This window comes from Pristiophorus japonicus, chromosome 4, assembly GCF_044704955.1.
Source record: "Pristiophorus japonicus isolate sPriJap1 chromosome 4, sPriJap1.hap1, whole genome shotgun sequence".
NCBI lineage: Eukaryota > Metazoa > Chordata > Chondrichthyes > Pristiophoridae > Pristiophorus > Pristiophorus japonicus.
The window spans coordinates 309,002,417-309,029,903 of record NC_091980.1 but is presented as its reverse complement, the minus strand read 5'-3'; the positions used below and the strand labels follow the sequence as shown (position 1 = coordinate 309,029,903).

General features: G+C 46.2%; 1 protein-coding gene and 2 pseudogenes across 2 annotated transcripts in view; 1 reads left to right on the top strand and 2 right to left on the bottom strand.

Annotated features, from left to right (window-relative positions):
* The window catches only part of LOC139263503 (calmin-like), a 98,690-nt gene extending 83,154 nt beyond the window's left edge, over positions 1–15,536 (top strand). For both annotated transcript variants that reach the window (XM_070879684.1, XM_070879685.1), the window contains 3 exons: positions 5,439–5,576; positions 6,583–6,647; positions 10,893–15,536. In XM_070879684.1, coding sequence (XP_070735785.1) covers positions 5,439–5,576; positions 6,583–6,647; positions 10,893–11,088 — 399 coding nt within the window. In that variant the 3' untranslated portion in view covers positions 11,089–15,536. The remainder of the gene's footprint in view (positions 1–5,438; positions 5,577–6,582; positions 6,648–10,892) is intronic.
* Positions 15,537–20,110: 4,574 nt separating this feature from the next.
* On the bottom strand, positions 20,111–20,349 carry LOC139263572 (U2 spliceosomal RNA; annotated as a pseudogene).
* A 139-nt stretch (positions 20,350–20,488) lies between these two features.
* On the bottom strand, positions 20,489–20,719 carry LOC139263614 (U2 spliceosomal RNA; annotated as a pseudogene).
* Between the last annotated feature and the right edge of the window lie 6,768 nt (positions 20,720–27,487).

The following is a 27,487-nucleotide window of genomic DNA, read 5'->3' as shown; positions in this document are numbered from 1 at the left end:
AGGGATAATCGGGTTTTGAGCGTCCTTTTCATTAGTAGCTCTGCGGGTGGAACCCCTGTGAGCGAGTGTGGTCGGGATCTATAGGCCAACAGGAGGCATGATAAGCGGGTTTGTAGGGAACCCCCTTGGAATCTGAGCATCCCCTGTTTTATTATCTGCACTGCTCGTTCTGCCTGGCCGTTTGAGGCCGGCTTGAACGGTGCCGTTCTAACATGGTTAATTTCATTGCCTGCCATGAAGTCCTGGAATTCAGTGCTTGGGCCATTGTCGCTGACCAAGATGTCCGGTAGACCGTGGGCGGCGAAAATTGCCCATAGACTTTCTACCATGGCAGAGGATGTGCTTGAATTTAAAATGTCACAATCGATCCATTTGGAGTAGGCGTCTACTACAACCAAAAACATTTTCCCCATGAAAGGACCTGCGTAGTCCACATGGATGCGTAGCCAAGGCTTGGCGGGCCATGGCCAGGGGCTAAGGCGGGCTTCCCTGGGTGCATGGCCCAGCTGGGCACACGTGTTGCACCTGCGAACACAAACTTCCAGATCTGCGTCTAAACCTGGCCACCAAACATGTGACCTGGCAATTGCCTTCATCGTGACAATGCCCGGGTGCCCATTGTGGAGTTCTCTGATGAACACCTCTCTGCCCATCTGGGGCATGACTACGCGGTTTCCCCACAGTAGGCAATCGACCTGAATCGAGAGTTCATCCTTGCGCCTGTGAAATGGTTTAAATTTCTCAGGGCATGACCTGTACGTGGCTGCCCAGTCCCCATTCAGGACACATTTCTTGACGAGAGACAATAGCGGGTCTATATTTGTCCAGACTTTAATCTGACGGGCTGTCACGGGTGAGCCTTCGCTTCCGAAAGCTTCAACAGCCATGACCATCTCAGCACCATGCTCGGTAGCCCCCTCTGTGGTGGCTAGTGGGAGCCTGCTGAGTGCATCGGTGCAGTTTTCGGTGCCCGGTCTGTGCCGAATTGTGTAATCATAGGCAGCTAACGTGAGTGCCCACCTCTGTATGCGGGCCGATGCGTTTGCATTTATGGCCTTGTTGTCAGCCAAAAGGGACGTTAGGGGTTTGTGATCTGTCTCCAGCTCAAATTTCCTGCCAAACAGGTACAGGTGCATTTTCTTTACCGCATATACACATGCGTGCGCCTCCTTTTCTACCATCCCGTAGCCCCTTTCTGCCTGGGACAGACTCCTGGAGGCATAAGCTACCGGCTGTAACTGACCCTTGGCATTGACATGCTGCAACACACACCCGACACCATAGGACGACGCATTGCACGTTAACACAAGTTTCTTACATGGGTCATATAGCGTTAACAGATTGTTGGAACATAACAAATTGCGTGCTCTATTAAAAGCCCTTTCCTGGCTCTCCCCCCAGACCCATTCGCGACCTTTGCGTAGGAGCACGTGTAGCGGCTCTAGCAGCGTGCTCAATTTGGGAAGAAAGTTCCCAAAATAGTTCAGGAGCCCCAGGAACGAATGCAGCTCTGTCGTGTTACGGGATCTGGTTGCTCTCTGGATCGTTTCCGTCTTGGATGCAGTAGGGCTGATCCCGTCTGCTGCTACCCTCATCCCCAGGAATTCTACCTCTGGAGCTAGGAAGACGCACTTCGCCTTTTTCAGTCGCAGACCTACCCGATCCAGTCTGCGTAGCACCTCCTCCAGGTTGTGGAGGTGTTCTTCAGTATCGTAACCCGTAATGAGGATGTCATCCTGAAAAACCACCGTCCTTGGAATCGACTCGAGGAGGCTTTCCATATTTCGTTGGAAGATCGCGGCGGCCGAGCGAATCCCGAACGGACATCTGTTGTACTCAAACAACCCCTTGTGTGTCGTGATGGTGGTCAGCTTCTTTGACTCACTTGCCAGCTCCTGGGTCATGTAAGCTGAGGTCAGGTCCAATTTTGAAAAAAGTTTGCCACCGGATAGCGTCGCAAAGAGGTCCTCCGCTCTCGGTAGCGGGTACTGGTCTTGGAGTGACACCCGATTGATGGTGGCCTTGTAATCGCCACATATCCTGATCGACCCATCTGCCTTGAGCACCGGCACAATCGGGCTCGCCCAGTCACTGAATTCGACTGGCGAGATGATGCCTTCCCTCAACAGGCGGTCCAATTCGCCTTCTATCTTTTCCCGCATCACGTACGGCACCGCTCTGGCCTTGTGGTGTACTGGTCTGGCGTCTGGGTTTATGTGAATCACTACCTTGGCCCTTATGAAAGTGCCAATGCCGGGTTGAAATAATGAGTCAAATTTGTCCAGGACCTGTGAGCATGATACTCGCTCCACAGAGGAAATTGCATTGACATCGCCCCAGTTCCAATTCATGACGGCAAGCCAACTCCTCCCCAGTAGTGCAGGACCGTCCCCTGGGACAATCCAGAGTGGCAACCTGTTCTCCAAATCTTTGTGGGTCACGACTACCGTGGCGCTGCCTAGCACCGGAATGATCTGCTTTGTGTAAGTCCGTAGCTGTGCGTCAATCGGCGATAATTTTGGCCTCCTGGCCTTGGATGCCCACAACTTTGAACTGTTTGATACCCATCAGGGACTGGATGGCACCCGTGTCTAACTCCATTGATACTGGGATGCCATTGAGGAGCACTTTCATCATTATCGGTGGCGTCCTGGTATATGAACTGTATACGTGCTCCACATGAACTCGCTGAACTTCAGCTTCCAGCGATTTCCCCCAGTGTCCATTTCTGCAATTTCTGCAGGTATTTTGCTCATCTCTGCAAACTCCGGCTGAATGTATCCCTCCACGCCTCCAGCATGAGTTGCGGTTTGAAACAAAAGGTCCCTTGCCAGTCGATCGTCCCTGACTGCCCCTGTTATTGTCCTTGAGTGCACCATTAACAGGTGTTGATGGCCCCATTACTGGCCGCATTGTCCCTTGCAATGGCGTGAATCGCTGTTCAGCTTGCCATTGTCTCTGTCGAACTCCTTCTCTGGGTTCGACTGCATGTTGGGGCATGCCTGACTGCCCTTGTCTGCCTGGAGAACTGTGTGCTGCTTTAACAATGTTGAATCTCTGTCCCAACCATTCCTTAACACAGTCTGTTCTGCTAGTGGCCATGCTCGCGTGGTTTAAATCCCAGTTTCTTGTCGCCATTGATACGTCCTCACTACACAGTATAAATGCACACGAGGCCCATGCTTGAGAGGTCAGTGTGTGACCTGTCCTTTATTCCTTAGCACTCAAGTGATGAAGGTGGGTGGAGTTTCCCCTTTTATACCTGAAGGTCCAGGTTAGGAGCGTCTCCCACCTAGTGGTCAGTGTTCTCACGGTGTACAACTTAGGTCAGTTTATACATGGGTTACAATGCTGGTTGAATACATGACACTTACTACTAGGGGGATCAAGGGGTATGGCAAGAAAGCAGGAAGAGGGTACTGAAGTTGCATGTTCAGCCATGAACTCATTGAATGGCGGTGCAGGCTAGAAGGGCTGAATGGCCTACTCCTGCACCTGTTTTCTATGTTTCTATGTACAAATTGTAAAACATGCTCTCATCAAGCAAATGTTGGATCCAAATCCAAAGAAACGGCAGTTGTCGTTGGATCACAAATTGGCAAATTTTTGAATTACTTATCGTAATCCTCCTCATACAAGTACTTCTCGTAGAACACCAGCAAAGTTGTTTCTCAAACGACAGCCACAAACCAGGTTTTCGTTGTTAAAACCAAACTTGGCAAAATCAGTAGAAGAGAAGCAATTAAGACAGAAAGAGAATCATGATAGGGGTTGTGTAAGAACGAGAAGTGTGAAATGGAATCAGAAGGTAAGAGTGATGAATCAATGGTTAAAGTGATTACCATGAAGAATAGTGAACATATGTGGTCCTCACCCATATTTGGTCAAGATGTTTGATCATGGAAAGGTTAAGTTTGTTCACATTGATTATATTTTACCTACAGATGTGGAATGAGTTGAAATGGAAGGAGTTGAAAGTTGGAATGATTTGATTATTTCTGATGAGTCAGATCTTATTGTTACAACTAGAGTACCAGTAGCAAATCCTACATCAGATGTACTAGAAATAAGTCGAAGAGAAAGTCAGAATTTAAGTCTGAGTCCGAGTCAGGCAGACAAACAGTCTGAAGTTGTAGAGAGTCCAAATGTAGATCATGGGTTGTGTTTGGAGAAAAATTCTCCTCTGGGTCAGCCTAGAATGAGTCTAAGTTCGACATCAAGTTTGGAAAGTTCTGTTTGAGAATGAAGGTATCCTCTTCGAAACAGAAAACCAGTGGTTACGTTTGATTTGTAAATATGGCAAAATAAGTCCATCTTGTGTATAACCATAGTTATGTATGATGATTATTTTGTTATTACTTCATTATGATTACTTCATTAAGGAGGGAGAAATGTAATATAGAGCTCCATCTGGTGGACTACTGTAGTAATGCTACTGCTACTGTAAATACAATAAAAGCATCATGTGACAAGGTCACCTGACAAGTTCCTGTAGAGCTGTCTTGTATGCAGTGTGTTTGTTATGTAAAGAATACATCACAGTCTTGTAAAGGATCTCGTCTACTTTCCCTTTTCAATCAAATGAAGGGTATCTATCTTCAATGCTTTTCTATTTTCAGGTGCTGATGAACCTGCTGTGTATTTCTACTATTCTCTTTTTTTGTTCCTTTCAATGCTGGCTGTTTTCAAAAGCTAAAGCTTTGGGCCTAAAAATCCTGAATGGGACATAACGGGAAGTGACCCTGATTTGCCAGCCAGTGAACTGCTGGAAATGCATCTCATGTGCCTGCCAAAGAAAAGTCCGGTGGAGGTAGTCAGATTGGTGGAAGGGATGTCGAGGCTTCCCCCAGAAACATCATAAGAATTTTCCCAGCCGAGCTCTTTTTTTTTAAAAAAAAACAGATTATCTGATCATTGTCACAATACTGGTTATGGGAGCTTGCTGTGTGCAAATTGGCTGCCTATGTTTCCTAATTTACAAGTGACTACACTTCAAAAGTACTTCAATGGCTTTAAAGTGCTTTGAGATGTCCTGAGGTTGTGTGAGTGCAATAGAAATGCAAGTCATTTCTTTGTAAGGGGACTGCATTTAATTTTTGTTTATATAAAAAAATTTTTTTTCCTTTTTGGGGTTCCAAGCCCTCCGGATATTCCCAACTTCTGCCTCTGATCGCCATACCACTGCTGACTTTACGCCGGGTCCCATTGCTGGCTAGGGATGCGTGAACTCTCGATATAGGGAGCCCCCAATCCCAGCCCTGATTGCTGTGCCGATGGATTTGTCAAGAGTAGGCAGAGGCTCCATTACCACAAGGCCAGCCGAAAATGTAAACCAAGGGCCAGGTCTCGGCATGCCCGGGAGTATGCTGATAGGGCCCAGAATTTTCAGGTCCTTGGTCTCAAAACTAACAGCAGCCTCTTGCTTCCCCTTCTCCAAGGATGTGCAATGTTCAAGTGATCCGCAACAACGTGTGAGAAACAGAGAGAATGTGGAATTGTCGGTGCAACTGAACGAACGGATTCAACATTATCCCAATCTACCATTAGTGACTGAACAAAAGGAGCATCAGCGTAAGGTAGTGAGCATAGTAGCATGTGCTGAACACCCACTTTTAAATATCTTGAGGCAGTGACTCTTGGAAGGGGCCACCCTGACCTTGTAACTTATTATGCGTAGGAATCTGCAATGAAGTTGCAGTGCAGTGGATATTATCTAATTCTTGAAGTTTTTGACCTTGGCTATAACCAAAGTCAAACCATCTGCCATAAAACAGTGAGCATTGCTTTGCTAACCAATGTGAAAAGCTTTTGAACAGAGGATTTTGGAGCAGGCCATCCCTCTGTAATGCGGATAGTTTTGGTCTGCAAAGGACAGGTTCTCTCCCAAATGCATTGAAGGGGAAGGAGTGTTGAGGGGCACTACTTTTTATTCAAATTTCTTCCCCTTTTTATAGAAGAAAATTAGAAACTTGCCTTGAAATTTATTTGGCACACTCTCAAAGTTATCAACTTCCTGCTGACCCTTTGAGTATAGTCTCCTCCCTGCTAGATCAGATCACCCCAGTGGTACCAATTATAGGAGCTCGCCAGAATGACTCCATTGCAAACAGTGTGGGGGTGGGGGGGGGATATGGGGGGCAGAAAGAGAGATGGAATAATTTCAAACTAACCAATGGGCCACTCCGAGGGCACGCAACCAGAGGAAACCACAACACATTCTGGGAATACAAATTTCCTGTACTGATACTTACATCAGCAGCACTCCCCTGCCCCACTTTTAAAAAGGAGCTCTTCACCATTATTAAACTCACAAAAACTTCCATCATCAAATGTCAAAATACTAGACAGTAAAACATTTGTGAAATTTAGAGAACTTATGGGCTTGATTCCTCAAAGTGCCATGGCAGCCATTAAATAGAGCAGAGTCATTTACCCGCTGAACCTAGTAACCTTTAAGAAATGTTAGAAAATTCTGGGGTCTATTTTGTAGCAGTGAGCTGTTTATGGAAAGTAGATGCTGCAAGAGTATGGAAAGGAGTTACAGATTTACTGCTGACATTTTATTAACTTTTTGAATTGCAGGTGTCCGAGAGTCTGATGCTGCTGAATGAACCAAAAATTGCAGAGGAAACACGCCTTCGAACATGGTAAGAATACTAGCTTTGTGCTTCACCTGTTCCCCCAGGCCTGGTACAGACTGGAGCCTGTTGTTACTGCTCAGATCGACAGGCCACAGTGCCGAACCCATTTTGCTGGAGATTATTCAAAGTAAGCAAGGTGCTTTAATCTGCAATTGTGTGCATACAGCTTTCTTATCTCTTTACAGAAGTCTGGGTGCAATGCTGAGAATGTGTTTGAAAGTGTTTGATAAAACGTGCGTAGATGTGCTGGAGCATGAACCTGGCCACCACAGCTGCCTCTCAATGTGATGACCATAATGTGTGTGGATGCTGTTGTCACCAGAACAAACAAATGGAAATGTTTCTGATCTGTATGAGCATTGATAAGTTCGCTGGCGTGTGTGCACTCTTGTTGGGTTTTCAATGGGGGATGAGCCCTGAAATCAGGCTTCTTGGTCCAAGGCTGATGGAGAGTCATAGAAATGGTTACAGCACAGAAGGAGGCCATTTCCTACACTCCAAAAGTACTTATTTGGCTGTAAAGTGCTTTGGGACGTCTGGTGGTTGTGAATGGTGCTATATAAATCCAAGTCTTTTTATCGAGTCTGTGCTGGGTCTCTACAAGAGCACTTTAGCTAGTCCCACTCCCCAGCCCTTTCCCCGTAGTCTTGGAAAGATTTTTCCTTCAGGTACTTATCCAATTCCCTTTTGAAAGCCACGATTGAGTCTGTCTCCACCGCTCTTTCAAGCGGTGCATTCCAGATCCTAACCACTCGCTGCGTAAAAAAGTTTTTTCTCAGGTCGCCTTTGGTTCTTTTGCCAATGACCTTAAATCTGTGTCCTCTGGTTCTCAACCCTTCCGCCAATGGGAATGGTTTCTCTCTATCTACTCTATCTCGACGACTCATAATTTTGAACACCTCTATCAAATTTCCTCTCAACCTTCTCTTAACTGAAGTCCCTCATCCCTGGAACCGTTCTTGTAAATCATTTCTGCACCCTCTCTAAGGCCTTCACATCCTTCCTAAAGTGCAGTGCCCAGAATTGGACACAATACTTCAGCTGAGGCCGAATCAGTGTTTTATAAAGGTTCATCATAACTTCCTTGCTTTTGCGCACTCTGCCTCTATTTATGAAGCTCTGGATCCTGCATGCTTTTTTAACCACTTTCTCAACCTACCCTGCCACCTTCAACGATTTGTGCACGTATACCCCCAGGTCTCTCTGTTCACGCAATCCCTTTAGGATTGTAGCTTTTAGTTTATATTGCTTCTCCTCGTTCTTCCTACTAAAATGTATCACTTCAAACTTTTCTGTGTTAAATTTCATCTGCCAGGTGTCTGCCCATTCCACCAGTCTGTCTATGAACTCTTGAAGTTTATCACTGTCGTCCTTCACTGTTCACTATACTTGCAAGTATTGTGTCATCTGAAAATTTTTCAGTTGTGCCCTGTACACCCAAGCTCAAGTCATAAAATATATATCAAGAAAAGCAGTGGTCCTAGTACTGACCCTTGGGGAACACCACAGTATACTTTCCTCCAGTCCGAAAAACAACCGTTCACTATTACTCTCTGTTTCCTGTCACTTAGCCAATTTCATATCCATGCAGATAATGTCCCTTTTATTCCATGGGCTTCAACTTTGCTGGCAAGCTTCTTGTGCGGCACTTTATCGGATGTCTTTTGGAAGTCCATGTACACCATGTCAACCACCATCATCATCATAGGCAGTCGCTCGAAATCTTGCTTCCACTCTAAAAATGAGTTCTCAGGTGGCTGTGCAGTCCAATGCGGGAATTACAGTCTCTAACAGGTGGGATAGACAGTGGTTGAAGGAAAGGGTAGGTGGGAAGCCTGGTTTGCCGCAGGCTCCTTCCTCTGTCTGCGTTTGATTTCTGCATGCTCTCGGCGATGAGACTCGAGGTGCTCAGCCCTCCCAGCTGCTCTTCCTCCACTTAGGGCGATCTTGGGCCAGGGATTGCCAGGTGCCGGTGGAAATGTTGCACTTTACCAAGGCTTTGAGGGTGTCCTTGGAACGTTTCCTCTGCCCACCTTGGGCTCGCTTGCCGTGTAGGAGTTCAGAGTAGAGCGCTTGCTAAGTGAGTCTTGTGTCGGGCATGCGGACGATGTGGCCCGTCCAACAGAGCTGGTCGCGTGCGGTCAGTGCTTCGATGCTGTGGATGTTGGCCTGGGCGAGAGCACTGATGGTGGGTCTAACCTCCCAGTGCATTTGCATAATCTTGCGGAGGCATCGCATGTGGTATTTCTCCAGCGCTTTGAGATGTCTGCTGTACATAGTCCATGTCTCTGAGCCAGGGAGGAGGGCGGGTATCACTACTGCCCTGCAGACCACAAGCTTTGTGCCAGATTTGAGGTCCGGGTCTTCAAACACACACTTTCTCAGGTGACTGAAGGCTGTGCTGGCACACTGGAGGCGGTGTTGGACCTCATCATTGATGTCTGCCCATGCTGATAGTAGGCTCCCGAGGTATGGAAAATGGTCCACATTGTCCAAGGCCACGTCGTGGATTTTGATGGGGGGGGTGGTGGAGGAGGAGGAGGAGGAGGAGGAGGAGGAGAAGAAGAGAGTGCTGTGTGGTGGGATCAGGTTGGTGGAGGACCTTTGTCTTATGGATGTTTAGTGTAAGGCCCATGCTTTCATACGCCTCGTTGAAGATGTTGACGATGTCTTGGAGTTCGGCCTCTGTGCGCAGACGCAAGCGTCATCCGCGTACGATGACTGGGATGGGACGACCTTGGATCTAGCCTGGAGGCGGCGAAGTTTGAACAGATTCCCATTGGTTCTATAGTTTAGTTCCACTCCAGCGTGGAGCTTGTTGAGAGTGAGATGGAGCATTGCAGCAAGGAAGATCGAGAAGAGTGTTGGTGTGATGATACAGCCCTGCTTGACCCCGATTCAGATGTGGATTGGCTCTGTGGTGGATCCATTGGTCAGGATCATGGCCTGCATGTCAACATGGAGCAGGTGGAGGATGGTGACAAACTTTTGGGGGCAACTGAAACGGAGGAGTACGCTCCATAGTACCTCATGATTGACAGTGTCAAAGGCCTTTGTGAGTTCAAAGAAGGCCATGTACAAGGGTCGGTGCTGTTCCCTGCATTTCTCTCGTAGTTGTCACGCGGTGAAGATCATGTCCATTGTACCCCTTAACCACATTTCCCTCATCTCGGTTACCTCATCAAAAAACTCACATCAAGTTAGTTAAACACGATTTGTCTTTAACAAATCCGTACTGGCTTTCCTTAATTAATCCAGACTTGTCCAAGTGACAATTTTGTCCTGCATTATCGTTTCTAAAAGCTTTCCCACTACCGAGGTTAAACTGATTGGCCTGTAGTTGCTGGGTTTATCCTTACACCCTTTTTTGAACAAGGGTGTAACATTTGCAATTCTCTAGTCATCTGGCACCATCTCCGTATCAAAGGCGGATTGGAAGATTATGGCCTCTGCCTCCGCAATTTCCAAATAAACGATTTGAAGAATTGAGTCCAATACTGAGGACCCTCTGCGAGAAGAGTCACTCCAGTTGAGAATCCACTAGCATTTCCAGGTTAAGTAGGCACCTCCCTCATCTTAAAAAGCTTTGGGAAATTGTTGTTTTTGTTTACCAATGCCTGGGACAATAAGCTAAACTGTTATCAAGATGCTTCATCTGCCATACAAGGTAAAACAATGATGTATGCCTTGCCTCCCCACCTAAACCTTGTGACATGTTTTTTCATGAAAGTGGAGTCTCTAAATCGATGCTGCATCACACTCCCCAGTGGAACTTGTATTCCCCCAATACCCTGAAGTTTTTCTGTGGGACCTGGACTAAAGTGTAGCCTGACAAATGGTCTGAGGGAGGCATGGTAATACACAACAAAGTGCAGTAGTCAGAGGCTGGAATGTTCCTGTGTGAGTGAGTTCCTGACCTGAGAGAGGTCACCTGCTGGCAGCAGACAGCACCAAGCAGAGTTGAGGGAGTTTCCAGAAAGTGAGTGCAGGAAATAAATAAGAACATAAGAAATAGGAACAGGAGTAGACCCCTTCAGCCCCTCGAGCCTGCTCAGCCATTCAAATAGGTGAATGGATAAACCTGGGCCTTTCTTGTGCAACTCATAGTTGCAGTGAGTAGGACTCCTCCACTCTGTTGCACTGAAGTGTACCTGGTATATAAATGTAATTTTACAAATGCGAGATGTGACGGGAACCTCAGCACTTGCTAATCATCTCCCTGTTTTCATGTTTGTGCTGGTTTTTCCACAGGTCAGCTCAACAATCCGACAATGCGAGTGCATTGGAAGCACTGTGGTACCCAACTGCCATTGATAACCATGATAACGTGCCTTCAGGTCACCCAGAACTACCGTACCTGGTTATTCTGCTGTGGATGGCGGTATACTGGCTGATCATCCTTCTACACCTTGACATGGAGTCACTGGGCCAGTTCACATTCAGTTGATGATGTTACCAAATGGGTCAAAATTATTCTTCTGCTCTGTTCACAGCTGACATTTTCCTGACTAGTTTTGTGCTGTTGTGTTTAACGGTTTTTTTTCTGGAATTTTTCTGACGACCTAGTTTCAACGGTAAAATCCCAAAGTTCCAATGCCTGTAACAAACAACGTTTAATGGTCAGTTTCCACAATTGTATCGACTGGGTGTAAACCTAAGAAACTATTTGTTTTTGTTCCATTAATCCGAACGTTTTGATTTATAACAAGTGACCTGATTAGGACTGGTCACGGATTATTAATTAAGTTCACTCGGGCATGTGCAAACCTTCAAAGAAATAGCACAGCATGTTGCACAGTGTGATATAAATTTCAAGTCAATAGAAGCTTCCTGTGAGTGGTATAACAGCAAGAAAGTGAACAATTTTTGTTGTTTTAAATATATTTTTTTAATATTTTACTTTGCTGGCTGGTTTATGCTCCCTAATCAATCGGCTTCAATGCAACCTGGTCTATTAACGCCAACATTGAATAGAAAACAAGGGAATGTGAAAAGCTTAAAATATTTAACCCAGAGTAATGAAACAAAGGTTGGAGATTTGGTCACGAAGACTAGTGAGATGGGAATGTAAGGTGCGAGTCCTGTGATCCGCACTTTCCAGTGGAGGGCGGTTGGAGAATTGGGATGCCAGTGCTATAGTCCTATATCCAACCCGCGCTCCTGTTAAACATGGCTTCCTCACTGGGTGTGCAAGATCACACAATTGCCATGTATTTTGTGCAATTGGGTTATGTTGGTAAAACACACTGGCTGATTTTAAGTTTATAATGCCTGTTGTTTCTCAATCGCCCCATTAACTGGGCTAACAATCTGCTCCAGTCCCTCACCGATGATGCTTTGTAACCTTTTTTTAATAGGTGGTGGTCCAGCTTACCACCGTCCCCTCCACACCTCAACCAAATCGACACTGGGATATGCTAAATAAGGTATCACGGCTGCTAGCCATCCTCCTGCTAATGTGCAGTGGCGGATGTTTGTAAGACAAAATGATGCATCATCGATGCATCCACAATATTTGTTTAAATTCAGAATCCCTTCTCATCTCCTACATAATCATATTTGGAGAAGCATTCATTATTTATTTGCTATAAGTCCTGTGATACTAATGATGGGTACTAAATAACATTGGGGGCATAAACTCGAGTGAGACAAAGACCTGGCACATTTTGGTTTTGCTTGTTCTCTCTGCATTTTTTTTTCCTCTTTCATCTGGATGATGGTAACTGCACTTGAAATGATGCTTCTAGCTGCCATTGAATGTAGAGGCTGGGCCTTTACTATTTCTGCAGCTTGTGTATAAGGGCTGGACTTCATTAATTGTCAATGGTCAGTACGTATGTGCGCGCGTGTGTGTGGTTCTTGGTGAATTGATCTAACCTTTGGCTGGTTAGCGTGTTGGGGTTTTACCTCCGGTCCCCTTCCCCCTCCCTCCCATTCCCTTCCCTCGCTCCCCTCTTTCTTCCCTTCCCCTCCTCGTAAAGTGAAAACTTGTGCTGAACTTTTATACCAACGCTGCTGCTAGCACCTCAACCAATTAACAATATCTCATGCGTGAGCCTAAATAGTGAATGAGAGCAGGAGATTCATCCCTGAGCACATTATGGTCTAACCTGATCCTGTCCACACAAGGGCCTGAAAGCAGGAGCCACTGGTCAGTGATCAGGAGCAGTAAACCTAGCTTGCTTACATAGGCACACCACAACTAACTGTAGTGTCCCTACTGCCTTGCCTGTTGAAATCCACTCATTCAGCACAAACCAGGGATTGAACTTGGGACCTTTCTATTCTGTATGGTTCAGTGCCACACTGCCCAGTGCATTTACATGAGAACATAAGATATAGGAGCAGGAGTAGGCCATTCAACAAGATCATGGCTGATCTGATCTTGGTCTCAACTCTTCCTGCCTGTTCTACATAACCCTGACTCCCCTATAGTTCGAGAATCTGTTTATCTCCACCTTGAATATATTCAATGACTCCACGTCCACAGCTCTCTGGGGTAGAGAATTCCAAAGATTCACGACCCTCAGAACCTTGTGTTTCAATAAGATCACCTCTCATTCTTCTTAACTTCAATGAGTATAGGCCCAACCTGCTCAACCTTTCCTCATAAGACAGCCCCTTCATCCCAAGAAGGTTCAACCAAGTGAACCTTCTCTGAACTGCCTACACCTTTTTTAATATGTTGATTTCAGTGATTGATGGCTGGTACCTTTCAAAGGGACACAACCAATAAACTGCAAATTAAACTGAAATTAAATGAAACTTAACAAATCAAATCAGAATTTTGATTCTGAAAGTGATGAAGCACTCCAGTCCCTCTAGTGCCCACCAGTCGCGGAAGGCCTCAAGTGTACCATCAGACATCGTATGCTCCATCTCCAGGGACACCCAGGCGCGAACATAGCGATTCCCTCGACAGCCCGCTCCCTGGACCAGTTAATGATCACCTTGGCCAGGCCCAGGAGCAGTCCAACAAGGAGGTCCTCCAATCTTCCTACTGTCCTCCACACCGGTGCCCAGGGACTGAAGTGCAACCAAAAATTGAGGAGCAGAAAAGGGCCTGCAACCTCTCACACTCAATGTATAAATGGAAAATGGACTCCAGGCTGCAGAAATTGGGAGTCCGTGAACCTACTTGAAAGTTTCTTGCACAGCATTTACATTACTGTACACTCAGGCCCTACAATATTCAGTTTGCCCTCCCCTCCCCCCCTCCCCAGCTTTCCTCAAGACTCTGGTTATGATGAAGTCAGGGATGTGCTATTCCACACTGCTCATGAGTGTCCCCTCGGTACTATCCGATTACTTTTTAAAAGCCCATAAATACTCCCTGACAGTGAGTCGCGACAAGGAGGGTAATCCAATGTTGCAAATTTGAATGTCTCCTACATTATCTTTATGGTATTCTATAGAGGAAGGAAAAGTAATTTATACCAAAATTATAAATGTGATTGTGTCCCTCCCTTCTTGGGTTCTCTGCTTAATATTGGGATGCAGAGCTTCCATGAGGTTTGTGAGGTTTAGTAGGTACATGCTTGGATTGATGTGGTACAGAGACATACACAATAGAAGGCCCAGGTGTGCTCCCTGGTCTGCACTGAGTTAGTTAGCTTCAGTCAAGTCAGCAATCGGACCTTGGTACCCTCGGTTAGTGAAGGAGACAAATCCGTCTGGGTTCTTGCTCCTACTCTGTACCCTGTGGCCCCCTGCTGTAATGCGTATATGTGTTTGAGAAGATTAGGTGAGGACAGGATGAGATTTGGCTGTGGTGTTCCCAAATCCCCTACATTGCTGAAACTCCTTGTCTAGGCTCGCACTGCTGCTCCTCCTGGCCCCATAAGTGTCATTTTAAACCTTAACCTCTTTGGGCCCTCCTCAGCTATATCGCCTGTAAAACTAGTCGGAGTGAGCATGACTCAAGCTCCAACTAGTTGTGTCATAAAATGGCAATCGGGGTCCTATGTGTGCCATAGGATTCCAATTTGCAGATTATAAAGGGCCTACCGCCTGAAACAGGCAAGTGCATCAGTCCCTTAGCGGTAGGCCCCTGTAGAAATGGTGACCGTCAGATCGTCTGCACAAATGGGTTGGTAGGTCTGCCAATCCCATTTTGAGGCCATTTCTGTCTAGTTAATGCTGATTTTTGTCAAGTTGACTGCCCCTGCATATGTGAATAATGAGATGGAAGCCTGTGGAACTGTACCAGTAACGGAGTCATTGCCTTTAACTGAGGACAGAAGGGGAGAAACATTTCGAGAAAAAGGGATTGTTTGTCTTGGAGTTAAATTCAGCACCACAGACCCCTTGCTGTGCTGCAGATATTTGAGATTTATGTAGACACAGTAAAATTCTTGTTGGCTAATTTATAGGAATACTGGCAGGTACAGTATCACTAGCTCCATGTTTGAGTTGCTTTTAAAATCTAGTGAGTTTTCATGAAGATCACTTTACTGGCAAGATCAAAAATTGTGCCTTTTTGGAAACTTTTTAATGTTTAAGTAACTGCCTGTTGCCCATCAGTAGTTGCGTTAAGTAAAGGTCAGGCCCTCTGTTGGGGCAGGATGGCACACAGTGCTGCCCTCTGCTGGGGCAGGATGGCACACAGTGCTGCCCTCTGCTGGGGGAGTGTAGGACATAGAGCTACCCAACTCCAGAAACATGCCTGCAGGTGTCTATGTTGTGTTATTGTTGTAGAGTTAGGTGTGTCTGATTTACTTTGGACCCTCTGTACCATTCAAGGATACTTGCTTAAGAGCACAGAGCATGATAGAGGTTAGATTATATTATGATTCTTAATCAAAATATTTTCACTTAATATTTCTACAAGGTGGTGTACATTTTCTGTCAGTTTGGGAATCTTCTGTAAAAATGAGTGTGTGAATAAAAGTTGTTTCAAATGGTTAAATAAAATCAAGTCTTCAACCTTCTAGTTGATTTTTTTTTTGTTTGCATCCGATATCCCCCCCCCCCCCCCCCCCAAACCAGCCACCAATCCACGGTGCTGGTCACGCAGGAATAAGTTCACAGGATGTGGCACAATATTGAGACTTGTGACCAGTGGTAGAGGATGGGGTAAACGAGGAAAACAAATCTGTATTCATTATTAACCAGTATTGTCCAAACACAGGCAGCAAGCTGCAGAGTTCTTGGCTTTCAGCTGCGGTTCTCAGACAGACAGACAAGCATGGTTATTCACACAAGTCCCTTTAAAGTGCTTAGCACTATTATCGCCTACAGTGTATGGGAACAAAGAAAATGTGCATGAGGTTGGGTGTAATGCATTGCTCAGTGAGCCCTCAGACGTACTCAGTGTGGTCAAACCTAAGGAGGACAAAGACTGCATTTAGAAAATTAACTGGCCTGACACTAGGTGGTGCACATCTTATGCCTCACACAGAGGAGCTCCTTATCAAGTTAGGAGCTCTCAGTATCGCAATGAGACCTGCTAATTTAGTGCATCCTTGTGCTTGTACACCCATTGCATTTAGTGCACCTATAGGATTACAATCATACCTTTAGGGATGAAAAATCCATTTGTACATTCAATAGATGGATTCTGTCCCGTGGAAACAGAGGATTATACTGTAGTGTATACGGATGACCTTACCACCTTTAATTAGACATGTGACAAACTATTGTGGTTACAAAAGGCAGGCCAGTTAAGGCTGAGGTGCTGTACTTCAGTCACCATGTTAATGGGGGAAATTGGTGAGGCAAAATTTACATCATCTCTCAAAAATTCTACCTTGTGACAAAATGCTGTCACAGGTTTTCCTTGGGCCAGGAGGCTATTGGCGATAATTTGGTATGAAATTCCGACAAGTAACAAAAACATTAATTGACTTCACCCCTAAGTAGCTCCCAAATCAGGATTCTGTTTTTGAAAGTTGAGGTTACAGTCAGCCGATTTGAAGGAAGTACTGCATCAGGAATCTGCTTCAGTCAGACCTGATTACATCAAAGAATTTGTCTTCCTCTCAATCTTTAACCTAACTTACCATGATTCCAATACCCCTATCCAATGTGTCCTTGCAAATGAATCTGTGCGCAATGCCTCCTTCAACTAGTTGAATGTAATGACCTGGTCACTTGAATTGGGAGCTATTTTTACATGAGGTCCATTAGTAATGTAGCTATTTACCCTCAAGCTAATGACACAAGAAATGACATGCACCCCAATAAGGAATTGATCAGATTTGTGTAGGGTAGAGACTTCAACCTTATATGGCACATGGTGTAAGAATATAAGAAATAGGAGCATAGGGAGGCCATACCGCCCCTCGAGCCTGCTCCATCATTAAATAAGATCATGTCTGATCATCGACCTCAACTCCACTTTCCCACCGATTTTCATATCCCTTGATTCCCTTAGAATCCAAAAATCTATCTTTCTGCTTGAATATACTCAAAGACTTAGCATCCACAGTCCTCTGGGGCAAAAAATAACAAAGGTTCACAACCCTCAGTGAAGAAATTCCTCCTAATCTCAGTCTTAAATGGTCTACCCCTTATGCTCCTAGTTCTAGACACTCCAGCTAGAGGAAACAACCTCTCAGTATCTACCCTGTCAATCCCCTTCAGAATCTTGTATGTGTCAATTAGATCATCTCTTCTTCTAAACTCCAGAGTATAGGCCCATTCCACACAATCTCTCATCATTGCACAGCCCTCTCATCCCAGGAATCAATCTAGTGAACCTTTGTTGCACTGCCTCCAAGGCAAGTGTAACCTTCCTTAAATAAAGATACCAAATCTATGCACAGTACTCCAGGTGTGGTCTCACCAAGGCCCTGTACAATTGTAGCAAGACTTCCTTATTCTTATACTCAAATTCCCCCCCTTACAATAAATCCAACATGTCATTTGCCTTCCTTATTACTTACTGTAGCTGCATGCTAGCTTTCTGTGTTTCTTGCACACATAGAGTCTATTCAGATCACAAGTCCTTGGGATAGGGAAATTCTTCCAGTGTCGTGGCCAACATTTATACCTCAGCCAACACCTAAAACAGATTATCTGGTCATTTATTTCATTGCTGTTTCTGGGAGCTTGATGTGCACAAATTAGTTGCTCTATTTTCATACATTACAACAGCGACTACACTTAAAGTACTTAATTGGCTGTAAAGTGCTTTGGGGAGTCCTGAGATATGAAAGGTGCTATAGGAATACAAGTTTCTATAGAAATGCAAATCTTTCCTTTTTTTGTTTTGTAGGTAATTCAGTTTGACATAGCCTTACAGGGGTAAGTAAAGCTCTCTTCCTCCCTCTCTGTTAAGATCCTCGCAACCCACCTATTTAACAAAATGTTTTGGTCAGCCCTCCTAGCATTTCCTTCTGTGACTTGGCATCCATTTTTGTCTGATTACACCCCCTGTGAAGCACCTAAGGAGAGCAAATGGTAATGGAGGCGGATTATCACAACAAAAACGTTTTGTTAAATAGGTGGGTTTCGAGGGTCTTAACAGAGGAGAGGGAGGAAGAGAGCTTTAGGTAAGGCTATGTCAAACTGAATTTACCTATAAAACAAAAAAAGGAAAGATTTGGTTCATTCAAGGCATGGATGGCAATTTGGTCTGGGAGGCGGAGTAATGTGACAATCTGATTTATTTGTTTAATGGTCTATTTGGTCTAAACAGCAGGGAGGTAATGTAAAATTTATATTGAACCTTTGTCAGACCACACTTGAAGTAGTGTCTGGAGTTCTGGTCTCCGTACTACAATAAGAATATTGAAGCACTGGAGAAATAGCAGAGAAGACTTAAAAGGATGTTGACCAGAATTGAGAGGATGTCACTATTGGGAAACGTTGAGCAGGCTGGAGTTCTTTTCTCTGAAAAAGAGACGACTAAGAGGAAACCTGAGCGAGGTCTTTAAAGTTATGAGGAGTATTCAATAGGTTAGATGTGGAGAAACTGTTTCCACGTGTGGGTGAGTCTAGAACAAGGGGGTATAAATATAAGATATAAATATAATATAACAGAAGATTTTAGGAGGTATTTCTTTACATAGAGAATGGCAAGAATGTAAAACTTGCTGCCAGTTGGAGTGGTTAAAGATGATAGAATCGATGCATTTAAGAGACTTGGCGCATACTTGAGGGGCAAGGAAATGGAGGGATGCAGGGCCAGAGTGGACGGAAGCAATTGCAGTAGATAAGATGTTTGTGTGGAGTATAAACACCAACATCAACTACTTGGTCCAAATGGCTTGTTCCTGTGCTGTAGATTCTATAATTCTATGAGCTCATTGATTTAATCGCAGATAACTCGTGTGACATAAAAACTAGTTTGTTCAATTGAAGACATTGAACCAGTTGACTAGAAAACTTGTATGTCAATTGTGCTTGTCCATCTATAGACAGTATGTGTATTCCTGTTTGCATGTGGTGAGATCTGTCATTTGTTGGGTAAAAGTATATTTGTCTTGGTGCTGTAATTGGATTTATGCATGAAGTATTTGTAAAACCACAACTGGTTCAATAATGTCCTTTAGTGGAAGCAGATTCAGTAGTAACTTTCAAAAGGGAATTCAATATATACTGAAGAAAATTTGCCAAGCTATGGAAAAAGAGCAGAGGAGTGGGACTGATTGGATAGCTCTTTCAAAGTGCCGGCACAGGCATGATGGGCCAAATTATCTTTCTGTACTGCAAGATTTTATGATTCTATGAAACCTGCCATCCTTACCCTGTCCAATCTATATGTGACTCCAGTCTTACATCAATGTAGTTGACTTTTAACTGCTCTCTGAAGTGGCCTGGCAAGTCACTCCATTGTATTAAACCATTAATTGGGAAGCAGTGGAAAGTCGTCATATCCCAGCTAGGATGGTTTACATTAATTTTGACAGGCAGGAGGTCCAGCTGAACAGGCATACAGACTCCAAACTTTTCCACACAGGGGTGGCTTTTCATTTGATCAGCAACTCGGCAGACGGATGCTTGATACCAAGGGTTGAAGAAAGGGTCAGTGCATAATCTTTCTCTGTCTCTCTCGCTCCCTCTGGAGGTATGGAAAGACTCCAGGCTGCAGCAAGAACACATTCAGTCTGGAACCAAAGAGATGTGAGCCGGTTAGTCCAGGGACAGCTACTTAGTATGTGAGATCTGCCTAAATAATGGTAAAGTCTGTCAATGTCCTCCTGAAGTCTGCTACTATCCTTTTTTGACTCTGTGTCCATTTTTTCATGACTCTCAAGTGTCTTTGGACGTTTTTTTGTGTGAAAGGAACTATATAAACCAAATTTCACGAGATGTGGGCGTTGCTGGCAAGATCAACATTTATTGCCCATCCCTAATTGCTCTTGAAAAGGTGGTGGTGAGCCGCCGCCTTGAACCGCTGCAGTCTTTTTTTTTTTAATTCGTAGCCAATCGTTCCAATTCTTTGTTAAATCACAAACGCCAGAGGTCACCTTGGGCCCATTCAAGGATCACTCTGCGCCAATGCTCTTAGCCAAAAGGCCTAGAGCCACTGCACCGTTCCTGGAAGTACTGCAATACCAGGTTCGTGCCATGGAGGTGGATGGGTCAGGCCCCCCACACACCTCCATGGAGGTGGATGGGTCAAACCACCCCACCCACCTCCTATTTCCAAAAAAGCAAGCATATACCTTCCTGATCCAGGGAGAACCACCTTGGGGTTATGGTGGTTACTCCCCTGTCAGGTCAGTTACGCATGATCTTAGCCAAAAGGCCGAGAAGCGATGAACCGCTGCAGTCATTATTTTTTTTTTTTGAAATTCGTAGCCAATCGTTCCAATTCTTTGTCAAATCACAAACGCCAGAGGTCACCTTGCACACGCCAAGGATCACTCTGCGCCAATGCTCTTAGCCAAAAGGCCTAGAGCCACTGCACCGTTCCTGGAAGTACTGCAATACCAGGTTCGTGCCATGGAGGTGGATGGGTCAGGTCCCCCACACACCTCCGTGGAGGTGGATGGGTCAAGCCCACCTCCTGTTTCCAAAAAAGCAAGCATATACCTTCCTGATCCAGGGAGAACCACCTAGAGGTCATGGTGGCTACTCCCCTGTCAGGTCAGTTACGCATGATCTTAGCCAAAAGGCCGAGAAGCGCAGTCATTATGGTGAAGGTACTTCCGTAGTGCTGTTAGGGAGGGAGTGCCAGGATTTTGACTTGGTGACAATGAAGGAACCGCAATATACTTCTAAGTTGGGATGGTGCGTGACTTGGAGGGGAATTTGCAGGGGATGGTGTTTCCATGCGCCTGTTGCCCTCATCCTTCTAGGCATTAGAGGTCGCGGGTTTGGGAGTTGCTGCCGAATAAGCCTTGGCGTGTTGCTGCATTGCATCTTGTAGATGGTATACACTGCAGCCACGGTATGCTGGTGGTGGAGGGAGTGAATGTTTAAGATGGTGGATGGGGTGCCAATCAAGTGGGCTGCTTTGTCCTAATAGGGGCTGGGTTAAAACTGTGGCAGTCATTTGTTGTACTTTAATTTGTACTAATACATTAGCTTTCTTTTCTGAATCAACCATACCTTAGTTTATTAAAGAAACAGAAACTGCTGAAAATACTCAGGTCAGGCAGTATCTGTGGAGAGAGAAAGAGAGTTAACGTTTCAGGTTGTTGACCTTTAGTCAGAACTAGCAATAGTTAGAGATGTAAAATGTTTTAAGCAAGTACAGAGGCAGGGAAGGGGTTGAAGGGAGGAAAAAACAAAAGGGATGATCTAAGATAGAATGGAAGGCAGGAGAGATTAAATGACAAAAGGGAGTGATAATGGGACAAGTAAAGAAACTAAAGATGGGTCTATAGAAGCTGTCAATGGCAACAGCAGAACCATTAGCAACATCTGCTGTTTGAAAAAAATGGGAGTAGTAGTTATGATCTGTTGAACTCAAGTCAAGTCCGGAAGGCTGGAACAACAAATAACTTGCATTTATATAGCACCTTTAACATAGAATCAGACCGTTCGCAACCTTAGTGTCGTATTTGACACCGAGATGTGCTTCCAACCACATATCCGCTCCCGGACCAAGATCGGTTACTTCCACCTCTGTAACATTGCATGATTCTGACCATGCCTCAGTTCATCTGCTGTTGAAACAGTCATCCATGCCTTTGTTACCTCTAGGCTTGATTATTCCAATGCTCTCCTGGCCAGCCTCCCATGTTCTACTCTCCCTAAACTGGAGCTCCTCCAAAACTCTGCTGCCTGTAACCTAAATTGCACCAAGGCTAGTTCACCTGTTAACACCATTGGCTCCCGGTCCGGCAATGCCTCAACGTTAAAATTTTCATCCCAAGGTGCTTCACAGATGCATTATCAAACAAAATTTGACATAAGATGTTGGGACAGATGACCAAAAACTTAGACAAAGAGGTTTTAAGGAGCGTCTTCAAGGACGAGAGTTAGCAAGCCAGAAAGTTTAGGAAGCGAATTCCAGAGCTTAGGTATTATGTATGTAATAACTCGATAGACTGAATACTGTAAACTAACACACAGGCAGGTTAAAGTAACAGTGGCCTCAGTCTTTAATAAGACACTCCAGAGTGAGGAAAACGCCTTAAGGGCCGGCTTATATACAGTGCTTCCAAGGGATGCTGGGATCCCTTGGGACTTCAGAGAATGAGCTCCCTGGTGGTGGAACATGGGAGTGCATGCTTTACAGATACACAACATCACTCCTCCCCTCCCCCCACCAAAGTCAAAGTGAAAACTATTTACAAGCCGGGAGCCTTTACCTGGTGGACCACCTCGGTACAAATGTCTGGTCTGATGTGTTGGCTGTGCCCTCGCTGGCCTGGCGTATTGTTGGCCCTGCAGGGCTGCTAGGTGAGCCTGGCCTTGCCGGGCGTGATGGGTTCGATTTCCTGGTCCGGCGTGGTGTCGTTGATCCTTTGGGTGTGTGTCGTGGTGTCTGCTGTGGGTTGTTCGGGGCAGTCTGTGAACCACAGCCTCGTTTGGTCCAGGTGCTTTCTGCAAATTTGTCCATTGTCTAGTTTGACTACAAACACCCTATTCCCTTCTTTAGCTATCACCGTGCCTGCGATCCATTTGGGACCATGTCCATAGTTTAGCACATACACAGGGTCATTCAGATGAATTTCCCGTGACGCAGTGGCACGACCATCGTTTACATTTTGTTGCTGCCGCCTGCTTTCTACCTGATCATGCAGGTTAGGGTGAACCAGCGAGAGTCTGGTTTTAAGTGTCCTTTTCATGAGTAGCTCAGCCGGGGGGCACCCCTGTGAGCGAGTGGGGTCTCGTGCGGTAGCTGAGCAGTACGCGGGACAGGCAGGTTTGGAGTGAGCCTTCTGTGACTCGATTAAGGCTATGTTTGATTGTTTGTACTGCCCGCTCTGCCTGCCCATTGGAGGCTGGTTTAAACGGGGCCGAGGTGACATGTTTGATCCCATTACGGGTCATGAATTATTTAAATTCGGCATTGGTGAAACATGGCCCGTTGTCACTGACCAGTATGTCAGGCATGCCGTGGGTGGCAAACATGGCCCTCAGGCTTTCAATGGTGGCGGTGGCTTCTCGACATTATTTCACAGTCAATCCATTTTGAAAAAGCATCCACCACCACCAGGAACATTTTACCGAGAAACGGGTCCTCATAGTCGACGTGGATCCTCGACCATTGTCTGAAGGGCCAGGACCACAAACTTAATGGCGCCTCTCTGGGCGCGTTGCTCAACTGAGCATACACGCTGCATTGCCGTACACAGGACTCTAAGTCAGAGTCGATACCGGGCCACCACACGTGGAATCTGGCTATCGCTTTCATCATTACTATACCCGGGTGTGTGCTGTGGAGATCCGAGATGAACGTCTCCCTGCCCTTTTTGGTAGCACTACGCGGTTACCCCACAACAGGCAGTCTGCCTGAATGGACAGATTGTCCCTTCGCTGCTGGAACGGCTTGATTAGCTCTTGCATTTCAACGGGGATGCTGGCCCAGCTCCCATGCAGTACACAGTTTTTTACTTGGGACAGCAGAAGATCTTGGCTGATCCAAGTCCTAATCTGGCGGGCCGAGACAGGTGATTTATCATTTTCAAACGCTTCCATGACCATCAACAAGTCTGCGGGCTGCGCCACCATCAACAAGTTTGCAGGCTGTGCCATTTCCACCCCCGTGGTGGGCAATGGTAGCCGATTGAGAGCATCCGCATAGCTCTCGCTGCCTGGCCTGTGGCGGATGGTATAGTTATACGCTGATAGCGCCAGTGCCCACCTTTGTATGCGGGCTGACGCATTCGTATTTATCCCCTTGTTTTCAGCGAACAGGGATATGAGGGGCTTGTGATCGGTTTCCAGCTCAAATTTGAGGCCAAACAGGTACTGATGCATTTTCTTTACCCCGAACACACACACACTAATACCTCTTTCTCAATCATGCTGTCGGCCCTCTCAGTCTTAGAAGAGCTCCTGGCAGCATAGGCAACAGGTTGCAACTTCCCCGCAATGTTAGCTTGTTGTAATACACACCCGACTCCATATGACGACGTGTCACATGCTAGCACAAGTCTTTTACACGGGTTATACAATACAAGCAGCTTGTTGGAGCATAAAATGTTTCTGGCTTTCTCAAAAACAATCACTTGTTTTTTTTCCCCATACCCAGTTCTCACCTTTACGCAATAACACATGTAAGGGCTCTAAGAGGGTGCTTAACCCCGGTAGGAAGTTACCAAAATAGTTGAGGAGTCCCAGGAACGGCCGCAGCCCTGTGACGTTCTGTGGCCTGGGCGCGTTCCTGATAGCCTCTGTCTTGGCATCTGTGGCCCGAATGTCATCTGCCGCGATCTTTCTCCCCAAAAACTCCCCTTCTGTTGCCATGAAGACGCATTTCGACCTCTTCAGCCGCAGCCCTTTGCGATCCAGTCGCTGGAGGACCTCCTCCAGGTTTTGTAGGTGCTCGACGGTGTCCCGACCCGTGACCAATATGTCGTCCTGAAAGACCACCGTGCCGACTTGAGTAGGCTCTCCATGTTTCTCTGGAAGATCGCTGCAGCCGACCGAATTCCAAACGGGCATCTGTTGTAGATGAACAGTCCCTTGTGCGTGTTGATGCAGGTGAGGCCCTTCGAAGACTCCTCCAGCTTTTGCGTCATGTAGGCTGAAGTCAAGTTGAGCTTGGTGAACGTCTTGCCTCCTGCCAGCGTCGCAAATAGGTCGTCTGCCTTCAGTAGCGGGTATTGGTCCTGTAGTAAGAAATGATTCATAGTCACTTTATAATCGCCGCAAATCCTGACCATGCCATCACTTTTGAGTACTGGAACAATCGGGCTGGCCCACTCGCTGAATTCCACTTGGGAGATGATGCCTTCGCGTTGCAGCCTGTCCAACTTGATTTCCATTCTCTCCATCACATGAGGTACTGCTCGCACCTTGTGGTGAATGGGTCGTGCCTCTGGGACCAAGTGGATCCGCCCCGGAAAAGTTTCCTTTGCCTGGCTCAAAAACGATTAATAGTTACTTTATAATAGCAGCAAACCCTGACTGTGCCATCACTTTTGAGTACTGGACCAATTGGGCTGGCCCACTCGCTGAATTCCACTGGGGAGATGATGCCCTCATGTTTGCAGCTTGACCAGCTCGATTTCCACTCTCTCCCTCATCATGTGAGGTACCGCTCGCACCTTGTGGTGAATGGGTTGTGCCTCTGGGACCAAGTGGATCCGCAACTTCGCCCCGGAAACGTTTCCAATGCCTGGCTCAAAAAGGGAAGGAAATTTGTTAATAACCTGGGTACATGAGGTCTCGTCGACATGTGATAGCGCTCGGATGTCATCCCAGTTCCAGCGGATTTTGCCCAGTCAGCTCCTTCCAAGCAGTGTGGGGCCATCGCCCGGGACAATCCAGAGTGGCAGTTCGTGCACCGTGCCCTCGTAGGTGACCTTGACCATGGCACTGCCCAGGACAGTGATAAGCTCTTTGGTGTATGTTCTCAGTTTCGTGTGGAAGGGGCTCAGGGCTGGCCTGAATGCCTTGTTACACCACAGTCTCTCAAACATCTTTTTACTCATGATGGATTGGCTAGTGCCAGTGTCCAGTTCCATGGCTACGGTTAAGCCATTCAATTTTACGTTTAGCATTATAGATGGACATTTCATCGAAAATATGTGCACCCCGTGTACTTCAGCATTCTGCCTCCTCTCTCTCAGGCTCGAAATTGCTTTGATCCACCATGGATCGATCTTCCTCTGTCACGTGGTATTTAACAGGTTTTGCAGAGCTTGCAGCTCGTATTCAAGCTCGTTGGAGGTGCCCCATTGTTCCACAGCTCTTGCAAACATATCCTTTGAAGCGGCATGAATGGAAGCCTCCACAACGCCAACAAGGTGTGAATTGTCTTGCATTCATCCTTTGTTGCGGACTCAGTCATCTGGGGCACCTGAGGCCTGATGGCAGTTGCAGACTCGTGGTTTCTGCCCTGTACATTTCTGCTCGCAAACACAGTTCCAGTTAATTTATGAACATTGCTAGATTGCTAGCACTAGTGTTCTGAGAGATTTGTTTGGTGTTATCACTGGTGGACATAAACGCCTGTACTATCGCAATGACCTTACTGAGGGTCGATATCTCTACAGTCAAAAGTTTTCGTAGGGTGGTCTCGTGGCCAATGCCCAGTACAAAAAGTCTCGAGCATTTGCTCCAGGTAGCCATCAAACTCACATTGTCCTGCAAGTCGCCTTAGCTCGGCGACGTAGCTCGCCACTTCCTGACCTTCAGATCGCTGGCACGTGTAGAACTGATACCTCGCCATCAGACACTCTCCCTCGGGTTAAGATGCTCCCGAACCAGTGTACACAGCTCCTCATACAACTTATCTGTGGATTTTACTGGAGCCAGAAGATTCTTCAGGAGGCTATAGGGCGGTGCCCCGCAGACCGTGAGGAGGACCGCTCTCCTTTTTGCAGCGCTTCCTTCTCCGTCCAGTTCGTTGGCTACAAAGTATTGGTCTAGCCATTCGACATAGGCTTCCCAGTCCTCACCCTCCGAGAACTTCTCCAGGATGCCCACAGTTTGCTGCATTTTTGAGTTGGATTCGTATACTCGTCGCTAGTTATTGTGTTCCTAACACAGATGCGACTGCACACAGGGAGGTTAAAGTAGCAGTGGCCTCAGTCTTTAATAAGACACTCCTTATATATTGGCTTATATACAGTGCTCCCAAGGGATGCTGGGATCCCTTGGGACTTCAGGGGGTGAGCTCCCTGGTGGCGGAACATGGGAGTGCATGCTTTACACAACAGGTACAAACCTGGCTCTGCTTTATTAGGGCCCAAGGTGATTACATTACATGATGGCTTGCCTGTTATACCTGGGCCGCACACCCATGCATACAGCCCAATGACCTCCAACAGTGGCGCCACCTGGTGGCTAGTAACCCCAAGCATACATACATGACAATATCCCCCTTTAAGATATTAGTAACAGTCTTTTTATAAATTGAGACAGTCCGGGGCTTTCCGCTCCTGAGTTGATCATCTCAGTTCTACTCCAACCTTGGTCAAGCGTTCTGAGTCTGTTATGACTGGGGGCTGGGTAGCTGATCTGCTGGGAGTGGCAATGACCATGTCAGGGATTGAAAGTCTAGATTCATTGATGACAGTGGAGTCCTCTGATGACTGAGGGTAGGTTGGTTGGTCACTGTGTCTTCCTCAGACTGTTCCGGGACATCCGTGTGCCGCAGCTTTATCTGATCAACATGTTTCCTGCATGTTTGCCCATTCTTGAGCTTGACGATAAACACTGTTACCTTCCTTCGCCGTAACAGTACCGGCGATCCACTTGAGACCTTGCCCATAATTTAGTACATACACAGGATCATTAACAGAAATGTCACGTGGCAATGCAGCGCGATC